The sequence below is a fragment of the Toxorhynchites rutilus genome, chromosome 2, assembly GCF_029784135.1.
Source record: "Toxorhynchites rutilus septentrionalis strain SRP chromosome 2, ASM2978413v1, whole genome shotgun sequence".
NCBI classification, from domain to species: Eukaryota; Metazoa; Arthropoda; class Insecta; order Diptera; family Culicidae; genus Toxorhynchites; species Toxorhynchites rutilus.
Genome location: NC_073745.1, coordinates 138,520,363 through 138,544,176, shown reverse-complemented (window position 1 = coordinate 138,544,176; position 23,814 = coordinate 138,520,363). Strand labels below are relative to the sequence as shown.

The 23,814-nt window shown below is 40.6% G+C and overlaps 3 protein-coding genes across 9 annotated transcripts in view; 2 read left to right on the top strand and 1 right to left on the bottom strand.

The window, feature by feature from the left end:
* The window catches only part of LOC129770193 (protein argonaute-2), a 115,411-nt gene that overhangs the window by 43,004 nt on the left and 48,593 nt on the right, over window positions 1-23,814 (bottom strand). For all 7 annotated transcript variants that reach the window (XM_055772865.1, XM_055772866.1, XM_055772867.1 and 4 more), the window contains exon 2: window positions 4,255-4,422. In XM_055772865.1, coding sequence (XP_055628840.1) covers window positions 4,255-4,375 — 121 coding nt within the window. In that variant the 5' untranslated portion in view covers window positions 4,376-4,422. The remainder of the gene's footprint in view (window positions 1-4,254; window positions 4,423-23,814) is intronic.
* LOC129770194 (uncharacterized) lies at window positions 3,586-4,867 on the top strand. The gene is made up of 2 exons (XM_055772880.1): window positions 3,586-3,846; window positions 4,570-4,867. Exons 1-2 carry the CDS (start codon window positions 3,701-3,703, stop codon window positions 4,865-4,867), a joined length of 444 nt encoding a protein of 147 aa, XP_055628855.1. The 5' UTR covers window positions 3,586-3,700.
* LOC129770195 (uncharacterized) lies at window positions 4,934-5,224 on the top strand. The gene has a single exon (XM_055772881.1). It carries the CDS (start codon window positions 4,934-4,936, stop codon window positions 5,117-5,119), a length of 186 nt encoding a protein of 61 aa, XP_055628856.1. The 3' UTR covers window positions 5,120-5,224.

Genomic DNA, 23,814 nt, shown 5'->3' with positions numbered 1-23,814 from the left:
TTTTTTTAAATTTAATTTCATTGGGGTAGCAAATTTACCTTGTTCACATTGGATCATGTAACTGCTACGCGCAACCGAAATAAAGCTGTTCCCAGTTTAGTAACGTCAATGCAAATAGAATTTGTTTGATTGATTTAAAAAAACGCAGATGCTCCGTCAAGTGTTTGTGCTATAAAAAGTGTTCCACTATAAAAAAATATCTGAAAACCCCTGCCCTAGAAGACGTGCGAATGACGCAGTTTCAGGTGGAACACACTTTAAAAAAAATCATGCCGCTCGAGAGAGAACAAATGGTCACTTGAATAACGAGAGTGTATTCCAATCCCATATAATTTACCGTTCCTCGAGCAGTTTTCAAATATACGGGTTAAATTTCCGGAAGTTTCATTTCGTTGACGAAGCAACAAGCATCATCGAACAAACGACTAATTCGAGGTTTGCGTTATATTTTTATTTTAAAAAAAGACTTCTATGTAACAAATATTTCAATGTTACAGATTTTCGTGAAAAGTGGTAGTTTTGTTCTTTATTGCAAACCAAAAAACCCGTATTTTTTATATTTTCTTATTAAGGTGACCATTTCCATTTTAGGGTGGTCCGAAAAATCGACCTTTTTTACTTTTTTCCAAAGATTGATTTTTTTCAAAAATCCATAACTTTTGTACTACTGGGCCGATTCAGGTAATCAACATATCAAATTAAAGTCTAGCTAGTCTCTTTTGGAAGAAATATACTTGTAAAAAAATTGGATTATGATTTTGTAAATATTGATTGTATTTGTTTTTTATGGTTTACATGGTCTCGGGACCAAGGGCACTATATTTTTTAAATATTTTTTCCTTGAAAGCTGAGGGTTTTTTACATAACATATCCAAAGTTTAGAGAGGCGTTATGTTTTGTTCTTTAGTTATGATTTTTCAAAATTAACCGATGGATCAAAAAATAACTTTTCCCCTTTTTTTCCAAAAATGACTATTTTCAAAAATTTCTAACTTTTAAACTACTGGACCGATTCAGATGATCAATATATAAATTGGAAGTTAATGAGTTGGTCTTCTGTGAAGAAAATTCCACACCTGAGTATAAATTGGGTTCTAGTTGCATAGATGTAGCCCAGTCCCATAGGATATCTAACGAAAATGAAAACGTGTTAACTTTGATAAATCATAACTTAAAAACGAAAAAAAATTCTAAAATTCATAACTTTTGAACTGCCGCACCGATTCAGACAATCGACATATCAAATTAGAGATAATGCGCTAGTCTTCTCTGAAAAAAATAACCCTTGCGAAGAAATTGGATAGGATTTTCATAATTTTTTTGTAGTTGTTTTTTTTTATAGTTTTCATGGTCTCGAGACCAAGGAGGCTATATTTTTTCTCGTAAGCTGAAGATTTTTTACGTAACATATCCAAAAATCAGAGAGGCTTTGTTTTTTGTTCTTGAATTATGATTTTTCTAAATTAACCAATGGTCCAAAAAACGATAATTAACCCCTTTTTTCAATGAATTTAACTTTTGAACTACTGGACCGATCCAGATGATCGACATACCAAATTGAATCCAATGAGCTAGGCTTGTGCCAAAAAATATGAAACTTAGAAAAAATCGGACGTTGTTTTCGTAATTATTGATTGTAATTGTTTTTCATAGTTTACATGGTTTCGGATCCAAGGGCGCCATATATTTTTGAATTTTTATTCTTGAAAGCTGAGATTTTTTTACATAACATATCTTGATATCAGAAAGACTTTCTTCCATTTTTGAGATATGATTTTTCATGTTAACCGGTGGTCCGAAATTCATTTTTACCATTTTATCGAAAAGCGACTTCTTGAAAAATTACATATCAAAACGAAGCCAATAAGCTAACCTTTTTTGAAAAAATCACACTTACGGGAATATTGGATTCTAGTCGCATAAATCTAGTCTAGTTACATAGAAATATTGAACGAAGACTCAAAACATGTTAAATTTGCAAAATAGTTCAAAAACGAAAAATAACATCTCTCGGATTTCCGGTTATATTATGGAAAAAACCTCAGCTTTTCAGAAAAAAAAATACAGCGCTTTCTAGCTTCAACGGAGAAAACTATAAAAACAATCTCAATCAATAATTACAAAAACTAAAATCATTTTTTTTAAACAGTGATAATTTTCTAAGAAAACTAACACATCAGCTTCAATTTGATATGTCAGTCATCTGAATCAGTCCAGTAGTTCAAAAGTTATGAACTTTTGTAGTGGAAAAAGGGGTAAAAATTGTTTTTTTCGAACCATCGGTTATTTTTGAAAAATCATAACTCAAAAACGAAAAAAAAATCTCTCTGATTTTAGTATATATTATGTAAAAAGCCTCAGCTTTCAAGAAAAAAAAAAGACTACAGCGCCCTCTATCTTTAACCGATAAACTTAAAAAAAAAACAAATACAATCAATATTAACAAAAACAACATTATTTTTTTCCGTAAGTGTAATATTTTTTTTAGAAAAAGTTAGGGACGCTGTAATTTGATTGAGTTGGTTTTTCATTAGTTTCTCGGTTAAAGATGGAGAGTGCTATATTTTTTTTATATTTTTTAGAAGCTGAGGCTTTTTCACATAACATATCCGAAAATCAGAGGTGTTATTTTTCGTTTTTGAATTATTATTTTGCAAAGCCGTTTTTTCGATTTTGAATTATTATTTTGCAAATTTAACATGTTTAACATGTGGAGACTAGACCTATCCGTCTGGAAACCAATCTTTTCGCAGGTATGATATCATCTAATTCAATTAAGTAGTTCAAAAGTTATGAAGTTTTGAAAAAAGTCTTTTTTGGGAAAAAGTAAAAAAAAAATGATTTTTCAAACCACCATTAAATGGAAATGGACACGCTAATAAAAAATAGAAAAATATGAGCCTGATACGGTTTTGCGATAATGGAAAAAATTATCACTTTTGACGAGAGTCTGAGAACCACTATATCAGTTTGGTGGGAAATGGCAAAGTTGAAAATACCCCTAGTTCAATTGTGTTATGACCCAAATTACTGATGAAATCATGCAACTGATTGTTTTTAAATAGATGACAATTGTATTATGTCTTATTTCCATCATTTAAGGGACAAAGAGATCCAGAAAACAATCGTAGCGGAGCAGCAGCTTTTCAATGAAATGTTGCTTAATCGTAGAATTTAAATTTAATTATTGAAGATAGCCTTTTTCCATGGATGTGATAGGCAATTGAATGTAAACACAAAAATCGATTTGAAAAGTAGTTATGTAAACTCAGCTATCACGCACACTACGCTCGCAAACTCTACAAATTATATTTCCAGCTCATCGATTATCAATATTGAGCTGATGTTTAGCTGTCAAAAAGATGAGACTTCGTTTTACGTTTGTTTCCATACCCTTGCAAAAATGCACCAGTAGTTCGAAATGATTGGTTTTATTTTGCAAAATTAGCCTCATTTACTAATTAATTTTCTGAGTGCACCATTACTGCGTGCCGCTGTAACGGAACAAAAACCTCCATCCATTTTCCTTATATTAGACGAGTTTCCTACCACAACAATCCCATGACTCAGGTGAGTTATATCATTATGAGCTGTCAAATTTTCCTGGAATTGCGCTGCGGCGAAAGTGTGTGTTATGAAAGCATCGCAGTAAAATCGGACGTTAAACCTCCCAACAGAAATAAAAACCAAAACTACCACCATGTCCATCGCTAGAAGCGGAACGTTTACCCGGTCGGGAGGAATCGTCTCCGCCATTGGTAAACAGCTGAAAATGATAAACCTAAAAGCGGTCAGTCGAATCACGGTAACGTTCGATCCGTTCCAAGAGAAAGCCGTGCCCGCCAGGTAATTGCTTTGGAAATCCCAGCAAGGGTAATTCACATAATATGCTCAGATGTAGTTCGAGAGAAATGAAGTTTGGCAGGGATAAAAGTGCGCAGGCGTACGTCAGATGTTCCAACATTTGCCATGCAAAATCGAAAATAAGTTTCCTCGTTGAAAGTGCGGTTCTTGTATTCAGGAAGAAAATTCTCTAACTTCGGCGTATTCAAATAATATTAGCAAGGTGTATTTTATGTGTAAGGATTAGTGCTTTAGAATTCCACCAAAGTTTGGCAAAATATGTTGTTCGAAACTGAGATAGAAAAAGTACCAGATTCCCAAACCAAAGTTAAGACAATACAGTCAGGTCCCGAAAATACTTTGCTATACACACACGACTCGGCTACTCGAATTTGTTTTCGCTGTACATACCGCTGAAATTTTTGCTCATTATTCCGACACCATTAAGCTGAATGTGTGTGGCGAGATCTGAGTAAGAGAGTGGATGCAATTGCGGAGGTCCACCCGGTGTTAATTCCCGCTCTGTAGACATCTCCGCCAGACTGACGGATGTGTTTTTCTCGCGTGTTTCCCTGAGATCTGAAATGATAGAAGCATAAATACAAATTAATTTATTTCATGGAGTAGACTTTCAAGTGTCATACAAATAATTTTCGATAGAAACACATTTTTATTTATTACTTTATTTAACGATATTACAATTAATGTTGTCTTGTCTCATTCCAGAGAATTTCTCCAACATCTTTCATCTCCCCGAATCACACAAACCAACCCAACCTGTCTGCTGAAAACGGAAGTAGTCTGTGACCGCCGGTTGCCTACGATTGTGTTCCAATTGATTCCTTCTGCACAAGCCGCGACTAAATTAAAAAAGATTGAATTCAACAGCGCAAACCTGTCAACGCTTGAACTGCTACAACTCTGTAACAAACATATTTCCAGCCTGACACCACAGGAAGCCGTCGCCACGAACGTCATTTCAACCAAGTTGGCGAAGAAAGCCGGAGCTGGACAGCGGCGGTAGAGAGGGAGACGACGATCGAGCTCCTCCGGTGGATCCGGTGGAAACGTAGTCAATAGAACTTGAACCATGCCAGACAAAAAACTTAAAGGAGGCCACATGGCAATCATTGAGAATTGGTACCATCAGATTCCTGCTTTTACCGATGTGTTCACCGAGGAAAGTTTCTACATGTTCGTGGTTTGTTTCGTACTGACGACAATTGCCGTCGTGTTTATTTTGTCACGTTTTATCACTCTGAAACCGGTGGATTGAAATGCGCTGAACAGAAAGCCAGTGAGGAAAGCAGTGGTTATAGAGTGTAGGGCAGGCCAGATGAAATGTAAAGTTTAGCTAATTAATAAACCTGTATGTCTTTAATTGATCGTTTATGATTGTCCGAGTTCATTAAGCCAGTATATTCAAGTAAATTTGAAAGAAAAATGTCATATTTCTGATGTTTAAGCATTCAAGAATATAGGGACTTTTTTCGAAAATCTCATTATTAACCGAGTTATAGTCATTTTAGTGATGCGGTATCTAATGTTTTTTTTATTTATTTACAATGATTCCACATCTCATGGAGAGATTAGATCTGATTCACAACTTTTCGCCAATAAACCCGATGCATGGCTGCGCCGTTCTAAAACACCAAGTGTTTGTGGATCATCTTCAAGCATCGTCCATGCTTCGTGCCTATAGAGAACAACCGGTCGAATTAGGGATTTGTACATGGTACACTTCGTACGGGGTCGGAGTTTGTTGGACCCAGTGGCGTAGCGTGGCCGGGTGACACCCTGGTAACCCGCCACAATACTTAGGTTTTGTTTTCGATTGAAAAATCAAACTTATCTGAACAAGAAACGTATTTATTATAATATTAAATAGGACGAACAAGAAATCACAAAGTCTTCACGCCCATGTCTAACCCATCGTTGACCGCAATTTTTTAATTGATTTCAACTCTGATAAGCCTCTCCACAAGATGCTAGAGAAACGTATACTGTTAGAAACATCTTCAAATTCACTGTGAGATTTGGAACCGATTCTTGAAAGTTCCACTTCATGATGAACTGTAACACATCCAATGCAATCTCATTAATGGCATCATTAGAATTAATTTCTATTGCAGAGCAAATGAATAAAACGACTTGTTCAGTTGAATGCTTGCAATGGAATGAAAATTTTATTCTATCTCCTAGCAACTAATAACAATCCTTAGCGACGCGTATTACTATGCTACTACGATTACATTACTCCTCCCTTATCCGCGACGCCTGTTAACATTCGGAACTTCCGTTGCTTTTGAACAGTCATCGGTTTTGTGAACCCGTCAGCTGGCTGTTCAGTTGTAGGCATATAGCTTAGTTTAACGACATCATTTTGTAGGCTATTATCAGTCTTCAGAATGCAACTCGGTGCTGATGTGCAACAAGATTTTTGTACCCAGTTGAGCTCCCACTTCTTGTGCACACACGCGCTCTGGCGAATGAGTACGCTCCGAAACACAGATGAAATGTTTGGTTGCTTCTTGACGTTCCATGAGATCGCTCCTCCCTGCATCAAGAAAACATAACCGGTCGTGGATTTCCGGTCATCCGTATCTCCTCCCCAATCGGCATCGCGGTAACCAACTATTTCCGCTGGACCGCTTGCCAAGTACTCTAATCTCTTCGTGGTTGTACCCTTCAGGTACAGGATTATCCTTTTCACCGCTTCCCAGTGTGGACGGCCAGGGTTAGCACTGTACTGGCTCACAACGTTAAGGGCGAAAGCAATATCCAGTCGAGTGACTTGAGCTGCGAAAGATAAACACTCGATTGCTTCTTTGTATGGAACTGAATTCCTTTCATGCGTTTCGGATTCCGTCTTCGGTGCCATCGACTTGTCCAACTTGATGGTAGGATCTGTAGGTGTTGCAACTGGGTGAGCCTCGGCCATACCGAAACGATCGATGATATCTTCGATATAGTGCAGATGAGCCTTCAGTTTCTTGATCAGCTTCCGATCGTTTGTAAAAATCAAGAGGTCGTCCACGTAGATGGTCACAAACATCATTTTATCCTCATGAACATACCAGACCAAGCAGGGATCTACCCTCGACCGCTTCAGTCCGAACTCATGCAGCACCTCATTCAATTGCGCGTTCCATACAGGCCATACAGCGCCTTATTGAGGCTGTACGCTTTTCCGTTTTCCCCTGCGAACCCTTCTGGTTGCAGCATATAAATCTCCTCATCCTTCAGCTCGCCCTGAAGAAAAGCTGCGACTGCATCCATTTGGTCGATGTCCAAATTGTACCGCACTGCCAAAGCCATCAAGTATCGGACGATCGCGTATCGCACGAACGGAGAATACAATTCGTTGTAATCCAGACCAGGTCGTTGAGAGCAGCCCTTCACCACGAGTCGGGCCTTGTATCTCTGAGTCCTCCCGTCGGGACCTTTCTTCGTTCGGAACACCCATTTGTTCCGGATTGCTTTCCGCCCTTCAGGCAGATCTGCGAGCACCCACGTCCTGTTCTCACTAAGGGAAGCGATCTCTTCGCGCATCGCCACCATCCAGCGATATCGGTCGGGTCGTCGCAGAACCTTTTCGTAGCTCGTCGGATCATTCATTATATCCTCATCGCTCGTCGTGTTTCAGGCTAACTGAGGAGAATGAACACCGCCAGGAAATGAACTGTAAATAACAAAATCACTGTATTTGCCTGGACAACGGTGCTCCCAACCGCTGCGCCTCAACTCCTGCTGCATTTCGTCAGCTGGTCTATTTAGTTGCGGTGGGAGCGCATGATCGGCAACGGCATCCTCTTCGCTGAACGAACTATCGACACCAATCGCTTCTTCCGCTGGCTCAATATCATCACAATTACAACAGACAACTCCAGCACCATTCACAGGGTGGCTACTCGATCTCAGTTTCAGAATTCCCGACTTTTTCCCGCATGATTTCACGATATTCCCGACTCTCAAAAATTTAAATTTAATAATATTGTGGTGTTAGTTAAAAAATGTTTTTTAAAACCCGAATTGCAAGAAGTTTTTTACTTTATTGTTTCCAAGTTCCGTATGTGATAAAAAATGGACGGTGTGTATCTCAGCAACAAATTTTGGGTTGGATGTAGGGTTCAGGAAATACGGACCCCACCTTTACTTACTCAGAATTCAAAAAGTTTTATTTATTAGAATAACTTATCAGAACCTCATTGATCACATCCAAACATATTTCGAGCATGTCCCGGATACCCTCTATGATCAGTTCCTGAGTTGAAACAAAAATCCATAATGCGACTCTTCTATGCAATCGAAATCCTACAATTAATCCAATGCGAGTCAAATTAAGTAATTAAGTTACTTCAATCAAATCTTATCCACATGCCTGAACAATGAACAAAATATAACAAAAATTAAGCGATCATGTTTTCAAAGCTTATTATGTGATTCAGTAAGATATGTGGATTTCATTAACTATCGCAAATAAAACTACAAAGAAAACCTGTCTTGTTAAAATAACACTGGACAGAAGTGCTTAGCAGGAATAGGAGCATATGAGAGATTAAGTTGAAGTAAATAAAACGAAGTAGCACTTTTTAATGACTCTGAGTCTTTATTTTCTATAAAATGCGTCCCATTTTTACTCCAAAGCCTCGATTTATTTTAAGGCTTTGTTTCGAACTATATATTGGATCTACATTCTACACTATCAACTCCTTTTATTCAAAGATATTAAAGCTACTATTGGATGCCATAAGAAAGCTATAAAAGAAGAGAATGTGAATTAATCATATTATGAGGCGTTATTAGAAATCCAGTTAAACTTTCAACTCTAGGACCATGTGCTATTAACCATGGCAAATGTAAAAACGTCACAAAAAGTCGCGTGTTGTTGAAAACGGGGAAATGGAAGATTTTCTCATTGATTTTTAGGACTTTTCTGTGTCAGGGGATCATCGGATTCTAGAAAGTTTTATGCACTGCAGTGCATTTCGAGTGTATTTACGGTTATCCATTGCTGTCAGTAATAGAGTTCTATAGAGTTTCCTGAAATTTGTCAGTGACAGGTAGGCACTTGATCTTTTGTTTTGGTCATGGCTTTCATATTATCTGATCACTGATATACACGACTTTACCAAGTCTTAAAAAGACTTTCATTTGTTCAGTCAGAGTGGACCATGTACGTATAGGAAGCCAACAAGTTATCTGATTTGGGCATGAATTTTTTTTTGCAATTACCATACATCACAGTATTGTTAGAGAGTAGCTAATATTTCTGGGAACAATACTGCCGTTCTACGCATGGTTATTCCATGTCACTTTTTGTTTGACAAATTTTCACTTTTCTTCATAAAACGATGTTTTTATGCCTAATCCTCCAGAAAACCATAAAAAACATATTGTTTGTTCCCAGCTTTTCAAAAAACAACATCAACCTCAATTGGCGATCTAACGCAAAACGTAAACGATCGGTGAGACATCTGGATTTTGTTTTTGAACTAAGAAAATGATGCTAAGGTAACCTAAAACTCAAAAACAAATCACGTATATTTTACTTCCGACTTTAAACTCGTTTTTCTCGAAATCATGAAAATGTCACATGGTCCGGTCTGACTGAACACCGACCAATTTCGAAACAAATTTCAATAAAACAAGACGTTCTTCATCTTGGTATGCCAAAAAACAAATTTGTTGCATTTCGTGCGATGTTTTGACGCGCTTAAATACATAAGTAACAGTTTAAAGCGCTGAAAAAAAACATTGAGCAAAGAAATCTCGACTTCACGAAGCAATTCCCGACATTTTCCCGCATTTTTCCCGATGGATTTTGATTCCTGACTTTTTCCCGCATTTCCCGCTTTTCCCGAATGGGTGGCCACTCTACATGCACAGGCTCGACTGTACCACACGCAGGATGGTCACGGAACTCGTCCTAACAAAGCTCCATAAACTCCACCGACTTCACTGGTTGTTCCACCTCACAAATAACACCTTCCTCCAGAACTACGACGTCTCGGCTGATGCGGAAACAGCCCTTCTCAGAATCATACACCCGATAGCCTTTTGTGTCTTCCCAATAACCAACGAAAATCCCCTTTTCGGATTTGGGATCGATTTTCTTCCTTTTCGCCTTCGGAATCAGGGTCATAACTCTTGAACCAAACATCTTAAGATGCCTAAGATCCGGCTTTTCCCCAGTCCACGCCTCTTCCAGCGTTTTGTCTTTCAGGGAACGTGTAGGACAACGATTCACCACGTGAGCAGCAGTCGAAATAGATTCTGCCCAAAACTCCTTTCCATCCTTTGCATCGTTGAGCATGCATCGCGCTTTTTCTACTAACGTGCGGTTCATCCTCTCGGCCGCCCCGTTCTGCTCAGGCGTATTCGGGCACGTAGTTTGATGACGAATCCCGTTCGACTGCAACAGCTTCCGGAAATCTGCATTCACATATTCCTCTCCGTTGTCTGAACGCAGGATTTTCAGCTTCTTACCCGTTTCTCTCTCTACCTTGGCTTTGAACGATTTGAACGCCCCCAGTGCTTGATTTTTGTGCTTCAAAAATAAACCGCCACGCACTTGCTCGCGTCGTCCAAAAATGTTACAAAACAACGACTTCCACCCAACGAACCTCTACTGAACCGCAAAGGTCGGAGTGTACCAACTCCAACAGCTCCTCAGCTCGTGACTCGCTGCTAGGAAACGAACGCCTCGCACGTTTGCCCTCCAGACAGGCAACACAATTCTTCAACGTCCCGGCTTGAAAATTGATTCCGTCCACAGTTTGTTTTAGCTTCTTCAGCCCACCTTCGTGAAGATGTCCGCTTACCAGAAGTGATTTCTCCGATCGATTGACTCTGTACAGGCCACCTTCCTCGATACCGGTGATAACCAGATCGCCGTCTTAATTCCGAACTTCACATTTGTCCTTGGTGAATACAACGGTTTTCCCTTTTTGCAGATGCTACTTACGGATAGCAAATTTGTAGCTAATTCCGGGATCTTCAGTACTCCGCTGACATCGATTCGACCATCGTCACTGTTAAAAACGACGGTACCCTTCACTACGGCCGTCATGCTGGTATTGTTCGCCATTCCGTCATCATGGTTCACCTTGCCATGTGGCAAGTGGCACCCGAATCAAAATACCATTCACTGGTAATCGCGTCTCCCATGGCGAAAATGGAACACAGACCCTTGTTCTTCCTCGGCTTCGGTTGCTGTTGCTTTTCCGGACACTTGGCAGCAAAGTGACCCGGTTTTTGACACTTGAAGTACGTTTTCTCGTCGACCTTCGCTTTCACCGTTGTTGGCTTGAACCTTCTGGAACCCTGCTTGACATACAAAGCATCTTCGTCACTGCAATTCATTGCGCCCCGTTCGATCTTCACATCCTGAAGTATCTTGGACTTCACTACATCCGCTGTCAGCGCAATACCTGACGCCTCCAGTCCCATTATCATTGGCTCATACTGCTCCGGCAAGCCCATGAGCAACATTGCAGCCAACCAGGAATCATCAACCTTGAATCCCACTGACGCTAGCTTGTGACTTGTGCTCATCAGCTCATCAACATAGGCTTCTACACTGGAACTGTTAACAAGACGTATCGAGGTGAATTTTCATAACAATCCAATCTTCCGATTCAGTCCGCTATCCTGGAACGGCGTTTCAAGCTTCTTCCAGGCAGCTTGTGCATCGGCCGCGTCCAGCACCTAACTATAGTTGTAGCTTTCCAAACTAAGACAGATGGTTGCCAATGCCCGTTGCTTCATATCCGCTGGCACCGCTGCTTGTGCTTCATCGGTTTCAGCATTAACGGCTTCCCAACATCCTTAACGGATCAAAATCATCCGCATCGTCGTGAAGTTTTCCCTTCCACGTAACTTTTCGATAGCCGGCAACGCCACGGGACCTCCGCCAACTCGAACGCTTCCTGGTCCAGCTGTAGCTCCGTTCGCCCCATCTCCGATACTAGGATTGTTCCGAGACACCTTGACTTAGAACTATTTCGGATACTCCTTCTAACTTGATACACTTCTTGAGATTGATGCTTCAGTTAAAATAGAACTACTTCCAAACTTCGGTTACGGCCATTTGCCTGGGCCCATAACGACTTGTTCAGCTGAATGCTTGCAATGGAATGAAAATTTTATTCTATCTCCTAGCAACTAATAACAATCCTCAGCGACGCGTATTACTATGTTACTACGATTACATTAATTTCAACGGCCTTCAAATTTCTACGGAGTCTTGATATCTCTAACAAAAAGTACTCATAACTTTTGTCGAGCTTGAATCGCTTTGAAATTTTCGGCTTCATCTTTAGATGAGTTTGACCGTTCTAGTAATTCCCGACGAACATGGCCAATTTTTCGTTAAGTAGCAAATTTTTAATCGTTGGATTTTAATAAAATCTATAAATAATAAATCTTTCTTTCGACTAGACCGTTCCTTTCAACAGTGAAAAAAAAACACTTCTTGCCCCCTGAAACCTCTACATGCCACATTTGGTTCCATTTGCTTGAATAGTTCTCGAGTTATGCAGAAATTTGTGTTTCATTTGTATGGCAATTCCCCCCCTCCTAAATTTGATTCTTAAGTCATGCAGAAATTTGGGTTTCATTTTTATTTTTTTTTATCCAAAATATATATTTTATTAAGGCTCATATGGCGTCAGCCTAACGGGGCCGGGAGTTCAATATTTTGACAATGTTTGCTTAGACTATGTTAGTAATATGTAACCGATTACTCGCGGTTGACTCGAGGTTAGTATTACAAGTGTTCTCATAATTGGTATGTCGCAGTCTTCGATGCTCTGTACGTGTGCCCGACACGGGATACTTCCTATTGGGATGCAGCTGACCATTAATCAGCAACGCCCCCTTAGTCTGTACCCCATATCTAGCGTGGTGCGTCTTTCTCGACTCAAGGAATCCAGGATAGAATGGCGGCGCAATCATCAGCTCGTGTAGAGTTGTCATGAGCGGTACAACCTTTGGCTCTTGTTGAATAATCAGTGGACTGCACAACCTTCGGCCCGTGCATCTGTAAAGAGTGTATGTATGTATTGCCGCGACTAAGTAAAAGTTTATCGATCGGATAGGAGGGATATGAAACGGGGACACAACGAAGGAAACATCATTAAACGTTGACATCGGCGTTTCTGAGGAACAGGTATAGATGAAGCAGAAGATCAGGATCCCGGCTACCTAAGATATCCCGGACGGGGATATCCGATTGTCTGCCTTGTGCTCTCAGTGCTCTAGAGAGCTGAGAGCGAGCAGCATGGAACCGGATACACGACCAGACAACATGCTCGATGTCGTGGTAGCCATCGCCACAATCACAAAGATTGTTTGCTGCGAGCCCAATGCGATAGAGATGCGCGTTTAGGTTGTAGTGATTGCACATAAGCCGAGATATCACGCGAATGAAATCACGACCTACATTCAATCCCTTGAACCATGCACTCGTCGAGACCTTTGGGATAATCGTGTGTAACCAACGACCGAACTCATCACCACTCCACATGCGCTGCCAACTTACGAGCGTATACTGACGAGGAATGTGGAAAAATTCATTATATACAATTTGTCTTTCAAAAAGTGTGCCTTCTACAGCGCCCACCTTAGCTAGCGAGTCCGCTTTCTCATTCCCCGGAATCGAGCAATGAGAGGGAACCCATACTAAGGTAATCTTGAATAATTTTTCGACCAAAACACTCAATAGTTGTCTTATTCTAGTTAGGAAATAAGATGAGCGTTTATCAACCTTCATTGAGCGGATTGCCTCTATTGAGCTGAGACTGTCTGAAAAAATAAAATAGTGGTCGATGGGCAATGTTTCAATGATCCCTAATGCGTAATATATCGCACCCAGTTCAGCGACATACACGGAACAAGGATCTTTGAGTTTGAAAGAGGCACTAGAATTTTCATTGAAGATGCCGAAGCCAGTGGACTCGTTTATGAATGAACCGTCAGTAAAGAACATTTTATCAGATCCAACTTTCCCATATTCTGCCGAAAATATCGGCGGAATAGAATCGGAGCGTAGGTGATCTGGGATTCCATGGATTTTTTGTCGCATGGACAGATCAAAAATGACAGAGGAATTGCAGAAGTATGGGAAGCAAACTTGGTTGGAGATGCCTGGTGAAGGGTGCACGTCGTGGGTAAGGTACTCATGGTATATAGACATAAAACTTGACTGAGGAGTCAGTTGGAGTAGATTTTCGAAGTTATCAATCACCAATGGATTCATGATCTTGCAACGGATGAGAAATCTGTAGTATAATTCTGTGAACCGAAGAGTAAGCGGGGGTACTCCTGCCAAAACTTCGAGACTCATCGTATGTGTCGAATGCAAACACCCCATGGATATACGCAAGCAACGATATTGTATTCTCTCCAGCTTGAGAATATGAATCCTGGCAGCTGATCGGAAGCAAAAACTGCCATATTCTAACACTGATAATATCGTTGTTTTGTACAACTGAATGAGGTCTCCTGGATGGGCACCCCACCATGTTCCGGTAATTGTTTGGAGAAAATTGATTCTTTGCTGGCATTTCTGTTTCAAATACGCAATGTGTATTCCCCAGGTACATTTAGAGTCAAAATATACACCAAGGTATTTGAAAAACATCGAGTGCTTGATCGTTTTGCCGGATAGGTGAAGCTGGAATTGGGCGGGTTCGTGCTTCCTAGAAAAAACGACCATTTCAGTTTTCTCCGTAGAGAATTCGATACCCAGCTTGAGGGCCCACGTGAACAGATTGTTCAGGGTACCTTGCAACGACTTTTGCAGAACGACGGGATTAGTACCCGTGATGGAAATAACTCCATCGTCTGCAAGTTGTCTCAGCGTGCAGTCTCTAGTTAGACAATCATCCATATCATTGACGTAAAAACTGTACAAGAGGGGGCTTAGGCAGGAGCCTTGTGGTAGGCCCATAAAACTGTAACGAGAAGATTTCGAGCTGCCATGAAAGAAAATCATGTGCTTTTCTGACAATAAATTGTACAGGAAATTGTTAAGAATTGGTGAAAGTCCACGATTATGAAGCTTCTCTGAGAGAATTTCCATGGAAACTGAATCAAATGCCCCTTTGATATCGAGAAAAACGGAAGCCATTTGTTCTTTGCGAGCAAATGCGATTTGGATTTCAGAAGATAGCAGCGCGAGACAATCATTTGTCCCTCTACCTCGGCGGAAGCCAAACTGCGTATTTGACAGCAAATTGTTCGTTTCGACCCACTTGTCCAAACGAAGTAGAATCATTTTCTCTAACAATTTACGAATACAGGATAACATTGCAATCGGCCTATACGAGTTGTGATCGCAAGTCGGCTTGTTGGGTTTCCGTATGGCTATCACTCTCACTTGTCTCCAGTCATGCGGGACAATATTCAGCTCCAGAAACTTGTTGAACAAGTTCAGCAAACGCTGTTTTGCCAGGTCGGGAAGATTCTTCAACAAGTTGAATTTAATCTTGTCCGACCCCGGAGCTGAATTGTTACATGAGAGAAGGGCAATTGAGAATTCCACCATCGAAAAATTCTCATAATCGCATTGGAGCGGAATGTCGCGTACGACGTTTTGTGCAGGAACGGTGTCGGGACAAACCTTCCTCGCAAAGTTAAAAATCCAACGGTCAGAGTATTCCTCACTTTCGTTTATATGGTTCCAGCCACGCATTCTCCTAGCCGTATTCCAAAGAGTGCTCATAGCGGTCTCCCTTGACAAACCATTGACGAATTTCCGCCAATATCCACGCTTTTTTGCTTTAATCAAACCTTTTAGTTTGGCTTCTAGAGCTTGGTACTTTAGAAACCATTCCACTAATCCAGTTTTCCTGAATTTTTTCAAAGCGGAAGATTTTTCAAGGTAGACCTTTGAACACTCCTTGTCCCACCAAAGTGATGGAGGACGACGTCGGAAAGTGGTAGCCGGTACACGTTTCTTTTGAGCTTGAAGTGCGCTTTCGTAAATCAAACTCGATATAAAGTTATACTCTTCGAGTGGAGGAAGTTCATGCATTGAAACAATTGCTTCAGATATTATTTCCGCAAATGTTCTCCAGTCAATATTCTTCGTGAGGTCATACGAAATATTGACTGACTCACGAGAGCTTGATTCATTAGCGATCGATAAAATTATTGGTAGGTGATCACTACCGTGGGGATCTTGGATTACCTTCCACATGCAATCCAGGGATAACGAAGAAGAGCATAGAGATATGTCTAGCATGCTTGCCCGTGCAGGAGGGTTGGCTATTCTGGTTGCTTCCCCAGTATTCAAAACTGTCAATTTGAAGTTGTCGCACAGATCATAAATCAAAGTGGCACGGTTGTCATCGTAGAGTGATCCCCATGCTGTTCCATGGGAGTTAAAATCACCTAAGATTACCCGCGGCTCCGGCATTGCCTCGATAGTATCAAAGAACTGATGGCGGCCTACCGTAGTTCTGGGAGGGATATATATCGAAGCAATGCAGAGGTCTTTGCCATTGATTTGTGTCTGGCAAGCAACAACTTCAATGCCTGTCATCGATGGGAGAGTGACTCTATAGAAGGAGTGACATTTTTTAATCCCCAATAGTACGCCACCAAACGAGTCATTTCGATCGAGGCGAATAATGTTGAAATCGTGGAAATTCAGCTCATCGGCTGAAGAAAGCCATGTTTCACAGAGAGAAAATACATCACAGTTAGAGCTGTGAACTAAAAATTTAAACTGATCTAGTTTAGGAATAATGCTTCTGCAATTCCACTGTATTACAGTGGTCAAATCCTTGACCTCTTGCACTGAATCAGGCATCGAGGGAAATGAACGCTGCCAAAAAACCACATTTTTCTTTCAAAAATGTTCTCACAATCGGAAGCAAACATAAAACTATGCTTTTAAGAGGGTCGTTTATATTTAAAGCATTTAAAATGTTGTCCACCAGGTCAGAAAGCGCAAGCAAGCCAGATTGTGGCTGTTGCCTCGACCGCGAAAAAGGAGCAGACGTGTTGGGTGCTGCTCCGGGAAGTGCTGAGGACCCCTGGTGCGTAGAAGAACCGCTTAAACCAGGAGGTACTTGCTTCGGTCTATTCTCAGCACGTTCGATTCGAGTTTTCATTCCAACTTGGGAAGTTTCGGTTTTCTTTCTGGGGAGTGAAGGAAAAGAAGTAATTTTTCTTTTCCTGATGGCACCCTGCGATGTACCGGAACTTCCTGCATTGGGAGCGTCAGCAACAGGCTCGTCGTTCTGCAGAATGGAGTAGGGATTGTCCTGAGTCGTTGGAACGGGACTCTTAAGCATTTCTGCATAAGTCCGCTTGGAACGTTCTTTTAAGGAACGCTTGATTTTTTCCCCTCGTTGTATGTACACCGGGCATTGAGTAAGATCATGAGGAGTCCCGCCGCAATGAAGACACTTGCGCTCTTTCGGGCAAGGATTCTCATCATGGCTCTCTCCACAATCTGCGCAACGTTTTTTGATGCAACAATAGGCGGCCGTGTGACCGAGTTGCATACATTTGTTGCATTTCATTACCCGGGGTACAAACAACCGAACAGGTAAACGAAGTGCACCTATTGCAACGTAGTTAGGAAGGGCGGAACCCTCAAATGTCACACGAAAAGAGTTTGTCCGATTGAGGACTCGTTTGTCATTTTTAAGTGACACAGATTTCAGTCGATCGCATGCAAGAATCTTCACACTTTTAAGTGAAGAGTTCTTGAAGCGACCGACACCATCGAGTATCTCTTTTCGAGTCAAACCCTTTTCGTTTATTACACCGTCTATTTCAACGTTGCAACAGGGTACGTATACGCGATACTCGATCGCAAAGAGATCACAGCGCGTTATTTCATTCGCTTGGGTTCTGCTGGAGACGACAACTCGTAATTTGTCTGGCCCCATCCGAGTAATCTCGGTAACTTCGGAAAATTTCTGTGTCAACTCTTTTGAGATGCGAATGACGTTAAGAGGTTTGGATTTTCGTCTAAAGTATACGATAAATGGGCCTTTGGCGCCATCAGGGTATTCTTTTAGACGAAAATCCTGCTTCTCGTCTTTTTCCTCATCTTCAGAGCTTTCTATCTCGTAAACAGAATTTTCCTCCTCATCTTCTGTTTCATCCTCCTGCTCTTCAGGAGGAGGTTCATTATCTGATATATTCTTTGGCGTGGATGGGGGATCCTCCCCGCCCTCTGCCATATTAATAAAAACGAAGAAGTAGACAACTGTTCGATATGAACAGAATATAATAATTTGGAAAATATAAATTAGTAAAAGAAATTATATTACTATATTAGTTATTGTTGAAAATTTTATTTATTTCAATTTTTGTTATTATGTGTAATTTGAAAATGAAAAAAGTTCCAATAATAGTTCAACGGTGATGTATCAAAATGGACACCCCTAATGCCAACGCTTGCCGATTTGGTAAACACAAAGTTTAAACAATGGTGTAAATCGTGCACAGAAGCTATTCAGAATGATGGAAGAAGAGGAAAATAAACTTCTACTTGCCGCCGCTGTGTAGCGTGTGTGATGATGTGTCTTGCTGCCGGATTGTCTCGATAGCGCACCACTTTTTATGAGCTTTACTTCGCTCGCAGCGCACCAGATGAAAAAATACACACTAGAAACGGATGTAAAAAAAACACCTGTATCGGATCAAATATAGGTTCGACCGATCTGCTTGCGAGTTGTCGAAGCAATGAAGCAATGGTAGCTCCCCATTAGAGAAGAGGTAGGAGTTTCGAACCACCACAAAAACATTCCTTGCCCCTTCAAATCTCGACATGCCAAATTTGGTTCCATTTACTTAATTAGTTCTTGAGTTATGCAGAATTTTTTGTCTCATTTGTATGGGAGCCCAGCAGGCTGGCTGTGCATAATTTAGTGACCAAATTTGAATCTACATTTTCGCTGTAGGCTATTCCTGTGCCAACGAGAAACCGCCCCGCGCGAAGCAACGAAAATATCGCGGCTGCAAGTGAATCCATCCGAGATGACCCAAATCAGTCAACTGCAAGGTGTTCTCAAGAATTGAGCATCTCCCAAACCTCATTGTGGCGTATTTTGAGAAAAGATCTCGGACTACATCCTTATCAAATTGACTCAAGAATTTAAGTCACTTGACCATATGAAACGCTGAAACTTCTCCGATTGGGCGAATCTTGAAGAAAATGATGATTTTCATCACAAAATCATAATATATCAAAATACAAAATATGCGTTATTGGTCAAATGCAAATCCACATGCGCTTTAAGAAACACCATTGCATTCGCAAAAATACTATTTGGTGTGGTTTTCTTACCGAAAGAGTGACTGGGCCGTTTATCGTCGTTGATGAGAACGACCGTCAATGGAGAGCGCCACTTGCCACACTTTCCACACAGCGCACGTTACAATGGATTTATTGAAAAGTAAGTTTGGTGAACGTGTTATTTCGAGCTCAGAGACAAAATCCAATGGGAAGTTCGCAACATTCCGGTCGAAATGTGTGGTGGAGTAACGTTTGCATGAAAAAAAGGCCAAAAATTACCGATTTTTCATGGGTTCACCTTCACACGCACTGACGAAACTACCCATGCGGCATCAATCATAGTAACCCATAAGTCATAAGAAAAAAATTTACGAAATGACGTGATGACGAAAACAGTGAAGCTACTCCGTTCAGAAGTGTACACGTTCAAAGAATGGTACCCCACCGCGATGAAAGCGGACATCGTTCGGCACTTTCCGGGCGTATCCGGCGTCTACAACATCTTGACACTATTGGGCAATAATCAGAGCATCGGAAGAAAGCACAGTTCCGGACGGCCGACGACCCTGAGCGACTACAAAAGTGGCTACATCGCTGCCTGCGCTTGGCCGGGAGGTCGGTGCAACCGGCCAAACAGTGAAAAGTACCTGGCGAACATGGACATATATGTCAGGAAGCGGAAATCCAGTCCAACGGTCTCGGAGCTGCAGGCAATGACGCAGCGGCAGCAGCTAAATAAGATGGTCAAGTCGAGTTTCCCGATGAATCGCGGCGTGACGGTGGTGATGGACGACGAGACCTATCTCACCCTGCAAGGCAACGACTGGCAGGGCAGTTCGTATTTTACTTCCCTACGAAGGAAGTGAGCTCCAAAGTGAAGTTTATTTTACACACCAAGTTCCCCAAGAAGGTGCTGCTGTGGCTGACAATCAGCGAGAAGGGGGTTTTAAAGCCGCTCTTCTTTAGCTCCGGACTGGCAGTGAACGGGAAAATTTATAGTATGAAGTTCCTGCCGGAAGTTGCGTCGTTCATACCATCGAAGCGATCGTTAGAGGAGATGAAGCGACTGAATATCGATGTGCGTCCCATCGAGAATTTCTGGGCAAACCTGAAGCGTAAGATCTACTCCAACAATTTTGTGGCGAAAACTGAGAAGGAATCGATAAATAAAACGAAGAAAGAACTCAAAAACATGCATGTTTTCGTCCGACATGGCCGGAAGGCCGCTCGCGAGAGCGTAGAATTTTTTTTGCAAGTAAGCTGATATAATTACCTTCCATGGGAAATTTTTCAAACTCAATTTCAATCTCAATCAATCTGTCTTAATTTTTTTTTATCACCATCCGAAAAAAGTCCATTTTTTTAATGCAAACGTTAGTGGGAAAAATTGGTTCCGGATAAAATTTATTGAGAATACAGTTCGAAACTCCCGAATCAGTCCCATAGTAGCTTCCATATGGCCGAATTCTGAATTCTAAAACTAAATTCGGACCTCTACTATCAGACCAGAAATGACTACAATTTGGCAACATGAAAGGTATTGTGTTCCTACAAAACAATGCCAAGCCACAGAGCTCTATAGTGAATCGTCAGGCACCGAAAGCATGATTGAGATGTTTCGATGCACTCACTCTATAGTTCGGCTCTGGCACGAAGCTATTGCAAGTTATCGAACAAAACGGAGCATATTAGACCTTAGTCGGATTATTCTAACTATTCTAAATGAAGTTATGATGCTTACTTAAAAATTTTGTATTTCTTTTTCCTTTACCTAATATGAAAGAAATGTTTCGATAAACAATCCAATGATAATCAAAAGACCACATTGCAATAGTACATGCCACAAAACAGAAAACGACACCCCAAAAACTAGTTAACTTTTAAAATAAATAGACAAACAGTTCATCGTTACTTTAACAATATTCCAATACCTTTCCCCGTGGCCCTTTACCGGTAAAGGAAATTAACCTTGCGAATATCATAACCCAACTTTGGTGCATACATATATTCGGCAATGGCGTCTCAAGTTCAATGTCAAATCTAATGCGGGCAAGAGTGGGCGAAAAAGAGAAATGAAAAACACACATCCTCTCCACAAAATAACAGAGCTCCCCCGGAAAACATAATAAACGAACGATATGATCTCGCGAGAACGGGGAGTAATGTTTATGCAAACAGAGAAGACATGCGTGGAGATGATAATTCGGAAATTGTCTCTCGTTCTCGCACTTTTCCAAACATACAAATATACACACTGCTGGAATTTGCTTGGGTGTAGGTTGGTGTTTAAAAATAGGGTTTTCCAGTAGCGCTATTTCAATGTTTTTATTCTTTTATGATATTTCAAATGTTAGATTGTGTGGAGAGGTTTTGGAATCTTGATAATTCGAAGCACTATTATTTGAATAAATCAATAGCGTTTAAGTACAGTAGAACCCCGATTATCCGAGTATTTGATTGGCAAGATAACCGCTGATAACGCAATAAAGGATAAAAAAAAGATGCGGTGCAAACACGAAAAAAGATATTTGGATAACTATGAAAATGAAAACTATGTTTTATCAATATAGAAATCATTAAACTATCCATATATAAGTTCGTGTACATCGGTGGTCAGATAATGTGTAAGCCATGACCAAACCTAAAGATCAAGAGCCTAACACTTCCTGACGAATTTCGGGAAAGCTCATAGAATTACTATAGAGCTCAGGTTCGCGGATCATCCGCACCGCAGATATTCGAGATTATACTGTAGTTTGTTTCTTCAAAACTAATCTAATAAAATGAAAGCATATTTTTAGCTTATCGTTCGGAGGACTATTTTTTTCGTGGAATCTTCTAAAACGGGATACTCTTCAAACTCAAACTAATTTAGAACCCTTCCCACGCTTTATCGTTGATGTAAAATAAACATTGCATTTGAGAATAGAATTTTCCAGCCCCAAACAAACTCATGAACTTGAACGTTTCCTTCTTACTAACACCAACTGATCGAATGTTTAGAAGGAGCAATGTTGGGTTACCATTTTCATTTTTTACTCTCGTTCCATTGTGAGGCTCGCGTCAAAACAAACGATATGCCCACCAACACAAATGACGCTGCTTTCTACGTCTGAAATACACGATTGAGGGAGAAAAATTATCCATGTGGTGGTAAAAAGTGAGAGTGAAAATCCTAGAAATGAGTTCAAGTTCTTTGAGTTTATAGTGTGAAGTAATATGTTATCCTTTCGATGAAGTTTTCGGCTTTATATAGCCTCCATGTTATTGCTTTTTCTTTGGATACTGATAAAGAATTGGCACTATTTGTGCCAATTTGTTGTCTGATTAGTGGTCTCCGAAACAGGAGAATATTCTGGAAACGTGAATAAGATTGATTCCCAAAATGCATTGGCTTGATTGACCCAATGACTAGAGTTAGAATGTTGAGAGCTGATGATTACTGTCGCGATAGTGCTTTTGGAAAACATGAAGCGGTGTCGTAATCTCCTTCCATAAGGGAAGCTTGCTTCATTTGCGAACAATGGCGTCACTCGGAATGTTTGGAATTTCGAATAGCGAAATCATAACGTAGGATAAGGATTTGAAATAGGATTGGGCGATCTCGAATCGGTTCTTAGAAGATCGATCTTTTCCATTCCGATTTGCAAATTTTCGGATAGTTCTTTCGTACTCGAGAAAATCGAGAAAATCGATTTTTGTGCTTTCGATCTTTTCGTAGATTTGTTTTTCATTATACATCGATGGTTTATCTCACCAAAGGCCACCTAACATTTTTTTCTAAACATAATGTCAACATTTGAATCACTTCTTCTACGATTTACTTCTGTAAAAATGCTGACAGAGACAGAACTAGCGGCAGCTACTGAGGGGATGAACTGTAACCGGTTGCGGATAGGATCACTGAACCTGACGTTGACATCAATTACAGGCGAAAGGTTGTTTTCTAGAACTGGCTCCAAAAACAAGAATCGGTACCGATTTAATCAGTGGATCGATCCCAACGATCTTTTTATAAAGATCGCCCAATCCTTATTTGAAACATTATTTTGAAACTTATTGTTTATTTTAGTATAAAGTAACCAGATGGTCAGAGGTTTAACGCGGGACACAAAAAACAAAACGTTATGTGAACATAAACCATAGTTTAGCGAGTCTAAACTGATCAGTATTATTTCTTTCTGAGTATCGGCACTCACTTGTGATTTTTCGGTGGTTTAGATTTTGTTCACGCCCGAAAACTACTCGCTCAATCAGAGCATTTACGCCTGGCAAGCACGATTCCAATTCTACAATTTTCTTCAAATTACCGAATGGAATGCTCGAAAATTCCAATTCATTTTTTATCGATTTTAGTGTTAACGTAGGCATTCAAAAAAATGGACTAATTTCGGATGGCGATGAAAGATAATTTATAGGAACAAATTTTCTTTAAATCTCACGTTTATTAAGTCTACAACAAAAATGATTCAAGGCTGTCGGTTCGCAGCAGCAGCACTGTCAAGCAACTTGATGATTTTTCCATACTGCAAGCTCGACCCCACAGCGAAGGAGTTGGGTCTTTGGCACTTTGAGTTGGGTGAGGCACTTTGTGTCCGCCAGATACAGCCGATCTGGTATTTACAATATCATCTCTTTGTCGCTCCTTAAGCCGGGAAATCGAAGCAACCGGCCAAACGGTGGAGAAGAATCTGGCCAAAATGGAC